Source organism: Papaver somniferum, chromosome 7, assembly GCF_003573695.1.
Source record: "Papaver somniferum cultivar HN1 chromosome 7, ASM357369v1, whole genome shotgun sequence".
Lineage (NCBI taxonomy): Eukaryota > Viridiplantae > Streptophyta > Magnoliopsida > Ranunculales > Papaveraceae > Papaver > Papaver somniferum.
This window is the reverse complement of record NC_039364.1, coordinates 227,237,942-227,251,354: the sequence shown is the minus strand read 5'-3', so window position 1 is coordinate 227,251,354 and position 13,413 is coordinate 227,237,942. Positions and strand designations below refer to the sequence as shown.

The 13,413-nt window shown below is 35.2% G+C and overlaps 2 protein-coding genes across 2 annotated transcripts; one reads left to right on the top strand and one right to left on the bottom strand.

Annotated features, from left to right (window-relative positions):
- Window positions 1-347: 347 nt before the first annotated feature.
- On the top strand, window positions 348-1,703 carry LOC113296057 (F-box protein At1g52495-like). Its single transcript, XM_026544396.1, has one exon. The coding sequence runs from the start codon at window positions 348-350 to the stop codon at window positions 1,701-1,703; it is 1,356 nt and encodes a 451-aa protein (XP_026400181.1).
- A 9,768-nt stretch (window positions 1,704-11,471) lies between these two features.
- LOC113296056 (putative F-box/LRR-repeat protein At3g58880) lies at window positions 11,472-13,179 on the bottom strand. The gene is made up of 3 exons (XM_026544395.1): window positions 12,133-13,179; window positions 11,865-12,029; window positions 11,472-11,777 (listed from the first exon to the last, which is right to left on the bottom strand). The coding sequence occupies exons 1-3, from the start codon at window positions 13,177-13,179 to the stop codon at window positions 11,472-11,474; spliced, it is 1,518 nt and encodes a 505-aa protein (XP_026400180.1).
- Window positions 13,180-13,413: the final 234 nt, after the last annotated feature.

Here is a 13,413-nt window from a genome sequence, read left to right as displayed (position 1 = left end):
TATGCCTCAGGGTGCACAAAGATACACACGGATTTGGAATCCAGTTAAATTTAGTTAGTTTTCTTTTTTCTGCAAGTAATAAGAAGGATGTTAGTCTTTTTAAAAAGCCGAGCTGTATTAGGACACGCCTTCTTGTGTTGTCTCCTATCGGACGTTCGTCAGACACTTGTGCGTTTGCTTTCAATTAGCATTTGTTTTGGATTAGGATTCTTAGGCTCCCTCTCTTCTATATATATATATATATACTCTTGGCTTCTCTGTTGAACCACAGTTTCTCATCCTCCTAACAATCAGATTGATTCAGAGAAAGTTGCTCAGCTAACAATCTCTTAGGTGTTTTTTTCTCAATGTCTCAGGATAGTGGTTGTTGGGTTGAGGGAAACAACTTAGTTTTAATTGACATATTACGCAGACTTCCTCCGAAATCCTTGATGAGATTCAAGTCTGTATCTAAACGTTGGAGATGGATGATTACACAAGATCGTTACTTCATTGATCTACACTTTACATCATCGAATAGTACTAACACCAGCACCTTCGTTATTTATCCAACCCACCGTGCTGCTATATATCCAACCCATCGTGCTTCTGTATCCATACAAATCAGTCGTATTTTATTCTCCGAACAGGACTTGGTGTTTGATGATCGTCCAAGTGAACTACCAGACACCACCAAAATTACTCCAAGTTATTATTCCAGTGAAGACATAACACTTTATGTCCGGTCCTGCATATTAATGCTCGAACCTGTGGGCGGTTTGATCTGTTTTGTCAACTTAGATGAACATGGTTATGTTATCATCTATAATCCCTGCACCAGACAAAAAACACCATGGATTAAACCAGCAAGTACTCGAGAACTCAGTATTGATCCTAAAGTACAATTTCGTCGCAAAAAGAAAACTGGACTTTACAAGTATATGTTTGGATTTGGAATTGACCCAGCCACTAAGCAACACAAAGTGTTTTCCGCATATGATATTTCTGTAAGGTACTTTCCTTTCATGATTGTTAGCCATGAATTCGTTTGTGAGGTCTTAACAGTAGGTGATAATATATGGAGAAAGATCGATGGTAACCGAGTTCCATCGAACATTGCAGTTAGTAGCGAAACTGTTCATGTGCATGGTTCTATATATTGGATGTGCTGCCAGGCGGGGCAAGACAAGAATGATGTCATAATGGTATTTGATCTTGGAAGCGAGACGTTTAGAGAGATTGTAATCCCTAGTTTCATCCTTGATCTCTGGCACTCGAATATACAAGTACAGTTGGTTCGTAAGTTAGTAGAAGTGGATGGACACATAAGTGTTTCAGTCCGAGAAGGAGACGACTGCCTCAACATGTGGATTTATAATGATATCGGTGTCGTGAGTGGTACTTGGGATAAAAAAACGATCCAGATGCCTTGTCTCTGGAGTGACATAAAATATGTAGATTTGAAAGCCATTAGCGGCTTAGACATGATAGTCGTAAAAACCTTACGAGAATCTTCGGCTTCCTTTCTTCCTGAGCAACAACGTGAAGAGATCCATTATTACAACCGTAAAGAGAAGAAATATTGTAGAAATCGGTTTGAGATTTTATTAAATCCTATTGCTTCCCCAGCTAAAAGCTATTCTATTACACCTTTCTTCGAGAATTTATTGCCGGTTAAGGCTGTCAACCATCCGACTATATTACCTGTGTTGCAAGAAAAGTGATGGTTTCACCTTTTTCCTTGTAACGGATAGGTCAAATTGAAAATTTAAAAATATCATTTTCCCTGGAATAAAGAAAGTATTATGTTTTAAACAGTGCATATGAGAAGGTTTTTTTTTCTTTCTTTGGCCTCTAATGGATACAATTTTTAAGTTTTTGAGACTTGGGGTTGGAATGTATTGAAAGGACGCTGTAAAGAGACATGGAATATATTTCACACTTAATAGCAAAACTACATACAAATCCTTTTGACTCTTTCTTAATGTACTCATACAAAATTAATAAACTATGATCGAAGTTAAAGTAGCTTTCAGAATTAACAATAAATAATTTGACAGTTATCATTGTAATACAGTGATAAAATTATTCGGTGACGATATCATAGACCTGAGTTCGAAACTCGTCAGTATTCAAGTGGGGGATTTTATTTTTCTTTTCCTAGCTATCCGGACTTATAAATAATAGACCTCTTTGAGGTTTAAACTTTAATATAACCTTCGATTTTAAAAAAAAAATTGAGACATTTTTTATCTTCATATCATCATGCAAACATTTGTGAATACTGAGTGTAGCCATAATGCCAGATGTATACTATTACACACCGATGCACATCTTGGATCTTTTCACCATTTCCATGATACCCCGTGAAACATGTTTATTTCTTAGGACTTGGCATGATATATAAGATACACACAACTTACCTCAAACTCGGGTTTTGGTCTGATAATGTAATTTTTGGCTACAATCCTCTGGTCACCTAGTGACAAGTAAATTTTTAGCCGATGTCACTGTAATACAGTGGTAAAGTTATCGGTTGATGATACCAGTGATCTGAGCTCGAAACTCGTCAGCACCAAATTCTTTATCAATCAAAGAAAAGTAATATTTTATACCAGCCTGTCACACCTTTATCCAATCGTTGATCCGTACTTCTTCAGATGCTGAAGGTAGCCTGTGGTACATCTCGATAAAACTAAAAACATGAAAAGCCTTTGGTATGGTGAGTTTTTTATTTCCTTCAAAAGATATTAAAGAAACTTAAAGTGCCTACGCGTAAAGTAAATACGGATAGTCTTACGAGAATTCGTGGCTTCCTTTCTTCTTGAGCAATAACATAAACTAATCCATTATTACAACCGTAAAGTAAAGAAATATTGTAGAAATCCGTTTGAGATTTTATTAGATCGTATTGCTTCCTCCGATAAGAGCTATTCTATTACACCTTTCTCCGAGAATCTATTGCATGTTAAGGCTGTTAACCATTTAGCATTCGACTCTAGCGGGTTGCATGTATAGTAGAACTTCGTTAAATTAATCTGTGATAAATTAATAACTTTGCTAACATAAAAAATTTTGTCGGTCCCGATTTGAGCCAGTGTGCTAAACTAATAATCCCGCTAAATTTGTAATATAATAAGAATTTTATGTTTCCAATAGGGCCCAACTGATATATTAATTGATAATCAGTGTTCAATTATATCATGGTGTTTATTAAAATAGGCGTTTAAGGTTATTTGTTTTTGTTCACATTTATTATACATCGTACTTCATCTTTAATTTTTTGTACTTCCTTGAGAAGTTCCGAAATGATATTATTTTTTTTTTCTTTTTCTTTTTTTTGTTTTAATTTTAATGTTAAAGCATATACATCTATACACACAATATGTCATAAAATAATTTGAATTAAAAATAAAATCTCTAAATATTTGATATTACACACTTATTTTAGAAATTTAAGTTAAATTTGGTATGTTTCGATATAATAATAAGTTATTAATTTATCGATAAATTAATACTTCGCTAAATTGGTAAAATTTAGCAGTCCCAAGACTATTAGTTTATCGAAGTTTTACTGTATATGTGCTCGGATGCCATCATCAAGAAAAATAAGGTTATATATTACTACCTCCATTTCAGGAAAAGTGATAGTTTCATTTTTCTTGAAATGGATAGGTCAAATTAAAAACGTAAAAGTATCATTTTTCCTGAAACGAAGAAAGTATTATTTATTAAAACAGTGCATATGAGAAGGTCGTTCTTCTTTCCTTTTTCATTTTTCTTTTTTGGCTTTAAAAGAATAACTCATGAATTTAAGTGCAGCTCTTTTGGTCGAACCCTTTCTAGTTTGTTGAGATCTTGGTGTATCAAGTAGTGCATCCTCCATATATGATCTAGTTGGAGGATGCATTACTTGATACATCAAGGTATCAACAAATACCAGTGAGGAGGAAGTCAGGGGTTTAATCCCCGTCACCGTGAAGATTGTTGGAAAAACGATTAATAAAATTGATTTTTAAAAGTTTTAATAAAATAATAATTAATTGTTTCTTTTTTGAATGAAAAACTTATTAGTCCTACATCGTGGAGTTTCCACTCTTTAGTTGATTTAAAAGACTATATAAGATTTGTAGTCCCACATCGGGGAGTTGCTCTTCTTAAGTTATATTTGTCAATTATATAAACAAATTCACTACTTTTGTAAAATCCATGGGAAGGGGGTTTCTCTATATTTTAGAAGGACCCCCAAGGGAAAATATTTTTATATTGCTTCCTTAAGCGTTCGAGATTTTCCTTAATGGTTTTTCGGAGTTGCCAAGCTCAAGTTGAGCATCTACTACATATGCTAGTAGTAGGTGTAGTAGGGTGTTTCATCCTTAAGATATTCGTCCTGTGGGGGCTATAGCATCACTCTTGAATGTAGCCGGGTGTTAATGTCTTAAGGGCAGCGTATTGAACACGTGACTCACTCTGTTTTCCAAAGTTTTGTCTTGTTGTTGTTGCGAAGATATGGGGAGCATGTTCGTTTCGTCAAAGCAATCATTTCCATTATAAAGGAGCTAAGTATCAATAACTTTTGCTTATTTGATTTTTTTTTTGTTTTTGATTATTGCACCCAACAATCTTAAAACATTAGTATTCATAATAATCGAAAACGATTGATTGGTTTGTGAATCATGGATGTTAATTGTGGAGTGAAAAACAAAAACGAATTTCTGGTCAGCTGTAGAATTTCAACTTTAGATTTTAATCTAGAAGGAATTATCTTTTTGACCTAATGTAGTAGGCATCCTGATAGTTACCCATATAAAATTTCGGAGTTTTTGGAGTTGTAAAAGTATTTTTTTTGATATTTTACAAAACAGTGAAACGTTCCTGAAAAATTATGACGAGCAGAAATTTGTTGTTAACTAAAGTAGTTTTTATGGGGTAACCATGAGTTTTTTGAAATGTTGATTCAAAGGAAGTTTGTAAATATAGATGTTATCTTCAAAAATCATATTTTATTTTCCGATTCGGAACTAAGGTTTGTGAGATGTGGTGTTTTAGGTGATTGGGAAATTACCGTTTCCTAGTCAGAGTATAAACGAAGATTGTGACATGAAACTGGAAAGGGACATGGCTAACAGGCGCATGTGGATGAACACAAATTTTTCAAAGCTGATAAAGGTGGGAACATCAAATGCAACTCTAAGCGTAGTCTTCTTAAGAAATGTATGTTTCGTAAACCTGAATCTAGCATTACTTTAATTAAGGGTGATTTTTATGTGTGTAAAATCCTATCCATACGACACTAAATTTTAGACAGCATAAAAACCTTAATAAGTAGAAAATTAATGTTAATTTAGTTGAAACAAACTAGAACGAGTTCAGTGGCATGATGTCGGAAGTTATTTTAATAACCAATTTGAGAGATTGGTGGGTGGACTTTGGAGCCACCAAGCATGTTTTGTTGAAACAAAGACCTGTTCACCTTCTATCAGAGGATAGAGGATGTTGAGAAACTCTTTATGAGTAACTCATCTGTAACAGAGGTTGCATAAAAGGAAAAGGTCGAGCAGAAGCTCATATCTGTAATATTCTCACATTGAATGAAGTTTTCATGTTCCAGGCATATGCAAGAATCTTTTATCTTATTCTGTTGTAGATGGTAAAAGATTTAAATTAAATCTAGAAAACTTGTTGTAACTAAGGGCACTGATTTTTTAGGCAACGATTAATAGACTTGGGGTTTATATAAGCTTAATGGAAAAAAACTGATGAAGTGAACATAGTTGATTCTTGTGTTTTCTTTTGTGTGATTGAATGTTTTGCATGGTATACTTGGAAATGTAAACTGATAAGTCAATGCTTAACTGGCAAGCATAGACTGCGTACCCAAATTTAGTTTGGATTTTTTAACACAAAAGTGAAATCTTTGAAGAATCAAAATATGCTATAAAACCTTTTAGCACAAATGTTCAAAGTAATTATAAGCCCTTAGAATTAATTCACTTAGGCCTAGTTGACATGAGTTCAACCCAAAACCACTATGGTAAAATATGGTTTATAACTTTCGTAGATGATTGTACGAGGTACTATCTTGTATACTTGCTTAGGGATAAGGATGATGCCTTAAAATCCTTAAGATGTATAAAGTTGAAGTTCAAAACCAATTAGAAGCCTTGAACCTAATAACTGTATCCTTAAGCAGATGATAATTTTCATGTTGATTTCAGGATTACCTGCGGCCTTGTGGGGGGAGGCAGTTCTCTTAACTAGTATATCCTGAATAGATTACCCTTTAAGGATCAGATGAAACTCCATATGATTTATGGAAAGGTAGATGACCTTCTTATGAATGCGTCAAAGTGTGGGGGTGTTTGACTAAAATTTTCATTCCCCTTTCTAAAAGAACTAGATAAAAACCAAAAATTTTGATTGTATCTTCATATATAGTATGCTGAATATACTTCTACATGTAGATTTTTGGTTGTATGTTCTGATTTTTCAGACTTTGGTGTGATTTTTTCTGATTTGGTGTGAAATTATTACGGAATCTAGGGATGATGAGTTCTTTGAACATGTTTATTCTTAATCTTGTAACTCATTAAAGATGTGATGTTGATCCCCTAGATTTATTTTCAAATAGTCAGAACTTATCTTAAAGGAAGATGAAGTTGAGGTTGATCCTAAGAGAAGTAAAATAATAGACTTGAGACTTCTTATGAAGCCGACTTCATAACATGCCTAGCTTAGTCTGAGCCCCAGACTTGTAAAGAATCATTGACATCTACTGAAACCCCATTCTGGTAAAAAACTTCATTTAGTGAAAGGGACTCAGTCCGTCGGAACCAGACTTGTCCATGAGATGTAAATGAGTTTTTAAGAGGAAACGTTAGGTAGATGGAACTGTGGAAAAATATTAGGATCCAAAAAGGCTATAAATTAAAATAAGGCGTAGATTTGCTTGATTCATATTCGCTTGTGACGAGAACTACTTCTGTCAAGATGCTATTTGATATTGCTTCCATAAACAAATTGGAGATACATCAGATGGATGTTAAGACAGCTTTCTAAACCGTGAATTAGATAAAGAAATTTACATAGACCAACCTGAGGACTTTGTAGTGAAAGGTTATGAAGACAAAGTTTGTATGTTGAACAAATCTTTGTACGGTTTTTAAAAAATAAGCACGTAAACAATGACATGTAAAATTTAATTATGTGATAATGAGTAGTGGATTTAAGTTAATGAATCTGACAAGTATATTATAAGTAACTTGTTAAGGATGCATGTGTGATTGTATGCTTGTATGTCGATGATATGCTTATACTTGATACAAACATAGATGTGATTCCACTAAAAACATGAACTGAATGAGAATGTTAACTTGAAAGACTTAGGCCCTTTTGATGTAATATTAGGGATGAGGATTAGAAGATAAACAAACTTTTATAGTCTTAGTCATTCTCATCGTGTTGAATTGTGCTTAAGAGATACAATTAATATGATTGTAAGCCTGCTTGTACCTCGTATGATTCTTCTTGTATACTCAAGAAAAATAAGGATAATGAAGTATCATAACTTGAATACTCAAGAGTTATAGGGTGTCTGATGAATTTAATGAACTGTAAGAGTCAAGACACTGCCTATATAATGAGTAAGTTAAGTAGATATAATTGTAGTATAGAGCAAGAGCATTCAGATGCACTGAGTAGAGTATTATGGTACCTAAAATAGTCTATTACCTTTTGTTTGATTTCTGAAAGGTATCTTGTTGTCCTTGAGGGACTTTGTGAAGCGAACTAGATAGTTGCTCATAGGATTCTAAGTCTACGAGTGGATATGTTTTCACTCTAGCAGGAGGGTTAATTTTTGGAAGATTTCCAAACATATATATATTGCTCAATTCATTATGAAATCTGAGAGTATTGCGTTAGATAAAGCACGAGAGGGGGCCGAGTGCCTAAGATGCTTTTTAGAAGACATTCGTCTCTGGCATGGGCCTGTGCCAGCTATATCTATACATTGTGTTAGCCAAGCTGTAATAGTTAAAGCTAAGAAATAACTAATCTCAATCGGTGTTATTTCCATTGATTGGATAAAGTCCAAGGAGAATTTCGCGCAACCTTTGACGAAAGGTTTGTACAAAGAGATAGTTAAAAATGCATCGAGGGGGTTGGGGCTTAAGCTCATATATTAAACTTGCCATGGAGGATACTCAACATAGCTGACTGGAGATTGATTAAGGATTTTCTGGGGTTATAGTAATGAGGTTCAAACTCTCGGACTTGTGAAGGATAATTTTTTAGATTTAATTAAAAAATATATATATACAATAAAAATATTAACAATGGTGAGAGTTACTGGGGCTTATGATTCGGCCAAATTCATTTCTTAAGGTTCAAATAATAATTCTTTTATCAATAATAGCTCGAAAAATATATTAAATATATTGACTCTAATTTATTGCCAAGGTAGATTCTCAAAATATTAGGTGTAAATGTTAAGCATGGGACATCAAATCATCTAAGCTAAGCATGACTCATAAAATCAAATCATAACTAATTAATTTAAATCATAATTTCAATTAAAATTAATGCAAAAGTCATGAAAAGAATTAAATATAATTATCCAAGTGTGAAATAAGGATTCCTCCATCGCCCAGTGTTGGGGTTTAGCTCCTCATATTAATCATAATCTCAAAATACATGTAGAAAGCTCAAAAGTTGATTAAAGAGGGTAAAACAATTGAATTCAACTGTTACAAGAAGAACGATAATATAAAATGTTGTTGCAAGACCCAAACTACGACTCACACTACGACTGTCTATGCGAGTCTGTTCTTCGTGTTCTTCATCTTCATCACGAACAGCAGCAACAACAAAGAGAATTGGTGATTCTTCCTCTGCAGCTTCCTCTCTTCTCCTCCCAACTCTCCACACCGCTCTCTGTGATCCATAACACCTATTTATATCGAAGCAGTACCCAAATCCCTTGAGGTTAAAGCGAATAATCCTCTCTGTATTCGGCAGTGAAAGAAGATATTCTCGAATATTTTCCATTTTTGTTCCCTTGCACGCATCTGCTTGTGTTTTTTTCTGGTGTAGTATCATTTTATACATTCTACATAATCTATAATGCATCTTTACTCCCTTAAACTCGTGCAATACACGCCTGAATTCGATCAATCCCGTGAAATATTTACCCATGCACAAACTTCCCTGATTTTCTTCAAACTCTGAATCTAGCCCAACTGGATCGAAACGAAGCTCCACAACATCCTTGTTTATTCCATAAGAAGATACCCAATGAGTTTCAGCCATTGAATCGGCCTGAAAATCATTCAAAACAGGATATGAGCTTCCTATGAGAATATGAGCTTTGATTCTCTAGAGCATTCTGAGAAACAGGATATGTCCAGGGCCAAATTGGATAATACGACACGAGCTTGGAAGCAACATTGGAGATATCATCCGTGGTTGTTATCGCGAATTACATCAAACGCTAGAAGTTCAAGACATAGTTCACTGTCTCTAGCAAGTAATTCCGGTAATATCTCACTAAGCAAAGGTTCAAGACCTCATGGACACCTCTGCCTAAAATGGTATTTCCTGCGCTTTTTATGTGGTTTTCGATTTTATGGTTTTGCTATTATTGGAACTTAGGACCAAAGGGTCACTATAGGTTCACTAGTTCATGATTTTTCACTTTAGTGAAAGTAACCTTTAGTCTCACTTGTGAGAAACTAAAGATGAACGCTCTCTATACTATTATGATTTATGCAATCCATAGTATGACCCTGGGATCAACACACTGTTGTGTGAAGGAGAGGACGTTGAAATGGCTTGAATGACTTCAACAAACGCACGACATTTCTTCCTGTTCGATCAGGTTAGGTCGTGGGATTGGGGTGTTGATTTACCAAGATCTATTTATATTTTTCACGTTTTATTGAGTTTTCATTCATGTGGGGGATTGTTGGAAAAACGATTAATAAAATTGATTTTTAAAGGTTTTAATAAAATAATAATTAATTGTTTCTTTTTTGAATGAAAAACTTATTAGTCTCACATCGTGGAGTTTCCACTCTTTAGTTCATTTAAAAGACTATATAAGATTTTTAGTCCCACATCGGAGAGTTGCTCTTCTTAAATTGTATTTGTCAATTATATAAACAAATTCACTACTTTTTGTAAAATCTATGGGAAAGGGTTTCTCTATATTTTAGAGAGACCCCCAAGGAAAAATATTTTTATATTGCTTCCTTAAGCGTTCGAGATTTTCCTTAATAGTTTTTTCGGAGTTGCCAAGCTCAAGTTGAGCATCTACTACATATGCCAGTAGTAGGTGTAGTAGGGTGTTTTATCCCGGAGATATCCGTCCTGTGAGGGTCATAGAATCACTCTTGAACGTAGTCGGGCGCTAATGTCGTAAGGGCAACGTGTTGAACACGTGACTCACTCTGTTTTCTAAATTTTTGCCTTGTTGTTGTTGCGGAGATATGGGGAGCCTGTTCGTTTCGTCAAAGCGATCACTTCCATTATAAAGGAGTTAAGTATCAAGAACTTTTGCTTATTTGATTTTTCTTTGTTTTTGATTATTGTACCCAACAAAGATTTGTATTAAATTAGTTGTATAGTGGGTTTAGTCGTGTTGGGTCTGACAGTTGAGCCAGTCCAACTGGCTGGATTCGGAAAGGAATTTGAGTCCGACTTTCACCTATAAAAACAAAATTAAAAAAAAAAGATCTAGTTGGGTCATGCACTTGACTGGAGTACTGCTGGTCGAGTGGGAGATTTGTAATACCAAAATCTTCTTCTTTTGGCAGTTTGTTCCCTACGACCAAAATGTAGTCCCAACTCCACAGCGAAGTTGAAGACTCTATTTACTTCATCTTGAATAGTGACCAGCCCTCATAAACCAGAGAATTGGGAATTAGATGGAGAAATCAAGTCATGTGACTCGAGTTAGGAAGAAACACGATGGGGGAAAAAGAGGAGGAGGTGAAAACAGAACTTGGCAATCAATTTGACGGGATAAAAGAAAAGAGAATAAAGAGTCTTTACCTTCACTTGTCTAAATGTCTGTCAGCTTAAGTGTGTTTTTCTCAACCTTGACAAGAGTGGCACAACACTCTGCCAAGTGCCAATGCTTCAAATATACTTGATACGACCAAAGGTGCATGGGTTCTCCATCTTGGGTTTGAATCAAGTCATTCGACTTGGTGCACATTCGCTTAACTTGAAAATGCCACATCTTACCTTGCTATTTCGTATTTTGGTAACTCATATTGGTCCACTTATTCATGTTAATAACAGACTCAGAAGAACGTAAACCACTTCAATTTTGAAAATAAAGGAAAACATTGTATAGAAAGAGAACTGACTACAAGATTACAGGACATGCCAACTACGAATAACTAAAATCAGTCTAACATTTGCTTTAAAAGGGGGGAAAAAACCAAGTTGATATGTGACTTTGCAAGTAAGATTTGTTTTGCATTGCTTCATTCTGCCCCAAACATTTGACCTTCCTCGAAATCTTGCTTCTTCGTGATTGTCATATTTGAAGATGTTGTAGGAAGTCCTCTTACCTTTTCCACAAATTGCTCTACTTCAGGTGCACCAACAAAAGAGCAGAAAACAAGCTGAACTTCCATCAAAACCTTTGCATTTCGTAGCAAATATTGCAGAGCTCTGAGCTCATTATCACATCCTTCCATTCCTTCAATTTGAATAAACTTGAGGTGAGACAGCATTCGTGGCAATACCATTCCTTCTCCCCACTCATCTCCAGCATCTTCTAGGTTCGACTATATAAAGCAATAATTATGAAATGTCATTAAGTGACAACAGGAGCGATACCTAATTCAATCACATACAAAGGGATGATATGTTACCTCCTCCGATACAAGGAAAACTGAATCGACGATGGGAGTGATCTTGAGTAAGTAGGCTAATGCCCGCAAGCTACTTTTTGTGAACGCCATTTCAATCTTCAAACATTGAAGATTACACAAGCCAGGTGGTTGCAAATCAGGCATGTCAAGAGCTAGAGACAGAACCTAAATAAACATTGAACACTATTATCAAATTTAATATACCAAGGGTTGAGAAAAATCATTGCAGGTAAAATCTACAAGGCTTTGAAACAAAAGGAATTCGTACCTCAAGGATTCCCGAAGACAATGTCATGCTTTTGACCTTGCAAACTGTTCTTATAAACTGCATCACCCTTTTCACATACACTTTCTTTATCTCCACGGGCAAACTTGTCAATGCTTTATAGCTCGCATCATCCTCGTCTTCTAATACCATTTCGAAACTAACATCTGACAGAGGAGAACAATTTTCTAAACAATAAGCTTGTCCGAAGAAAGATCGACAAGTAAACTTTTGGAGATTCGGCGCTGTTAACCTTAGTACTCTGGCCATTGTGTTGTTTAACGACAACACATGCGGAAAGAGATGAACAAATTCAAACCTCTGAAGGTTTGGGCAATCCACTGTCAAAGTTCTTTTGTTATCTGTGCGCATATCACAGTCATGCAGCTCTAAAGTTTCAAGCAAGGGACAGCTCGACAACAGTTTCTTTGTTAGTGATTCATCAGAAATCGACAAACCAGCAAGCCAGAGATACTTAAGATTTGGCAAATGGATTCTATCTGGCAGAACAATATGGGAATACCCAGAAACGCAAAAGAAGTTAACTCTTAACTTCCTCAATTGCTTCGCATTCAAGAGTTTGTATGGAATGTTGTATGTGAAGTGTTCATTCTGCCCTGTATTTATAACTAATTCTTGAACATCGCGCTGCAGGGCAGCATGAATCCACCTATTAGTATTTCTGATAACCGCATCATCATCAGAAGAGTAGAACCAATGCAAAGTGAAACTGAAAATAGGGGAATCCTGATGATGAAGGAGGACCATGTCCACAAAGTCGATAAAATTCTGATCATGCAACTCCTCATCTTGAGGAAAAGAAGCTCTGTAAAATATAAGAAAGGGGAGAGATTTACAGAGTTTTAACCATCGCTTAGAGATGAGAATAAATTTTCTCACTACATCTCTCGTGTCATTGAAATAGAAGAGGATGAGATGAATTAGATCATCGGGTAAACTGTCAAATCTATCATGTTTTTCTTCTTCTTCTTCTTTCTCTTCTTCATTCATAATACTAGAAGCGAATTGGCTGTTCTTGGATTCTTGCATTGTTCTTGAAGAGAACTTCTGATTTCTTGCTAAACCCTTTGCTGTAGTTGATCGAGAAAGATATCTATCAAGTTTACCCAAATTGTTGAAATCTTTATTGTTAAATTAGTAAAAAAAGTAATCTTGGAAACCTGAAATTGAGCGTCTTTAAGTGATGAACATGATCATGGTATTGGAAGTTTGCGGGAGTTGTAATGGTGGTAAACTTGATTTTTGGGTTTTCTGCTCGTTGTT

Excerpts from the sequence above, each read along its gene's own strand:
- LOC113296057 (XM_026544396.1), top strand. The coding sequence starts at position 348 with ATGTCTCAGGATAGTGGTTGTTGGGTTGAGGGAAACAACTTAGTTTTA.
- LOC113296056 (XM_026544395.1), bottom strand. The coding sequence starts at position 13,179 with ATGCAAGAATCCAAGAACAGCCAATTCGCTTCTAGTATTATGAATGAA. Across the intron at positions 12,030-12,132 it reads TGTCTTCGGGAATCCTTGAG|GTTCTGTCTCTAGCTCTTGA; the intron begins GTACGAATTCCT and ends ATGTTTATTTAG. Across the intron at positions 11,778-11,864 it reads TTTTCCTTGTATCGGAGGAG|TCGAACCTAGAAGATGCTGG; the intron begins GTAACATATCAT and ends TGCTTTATATAG.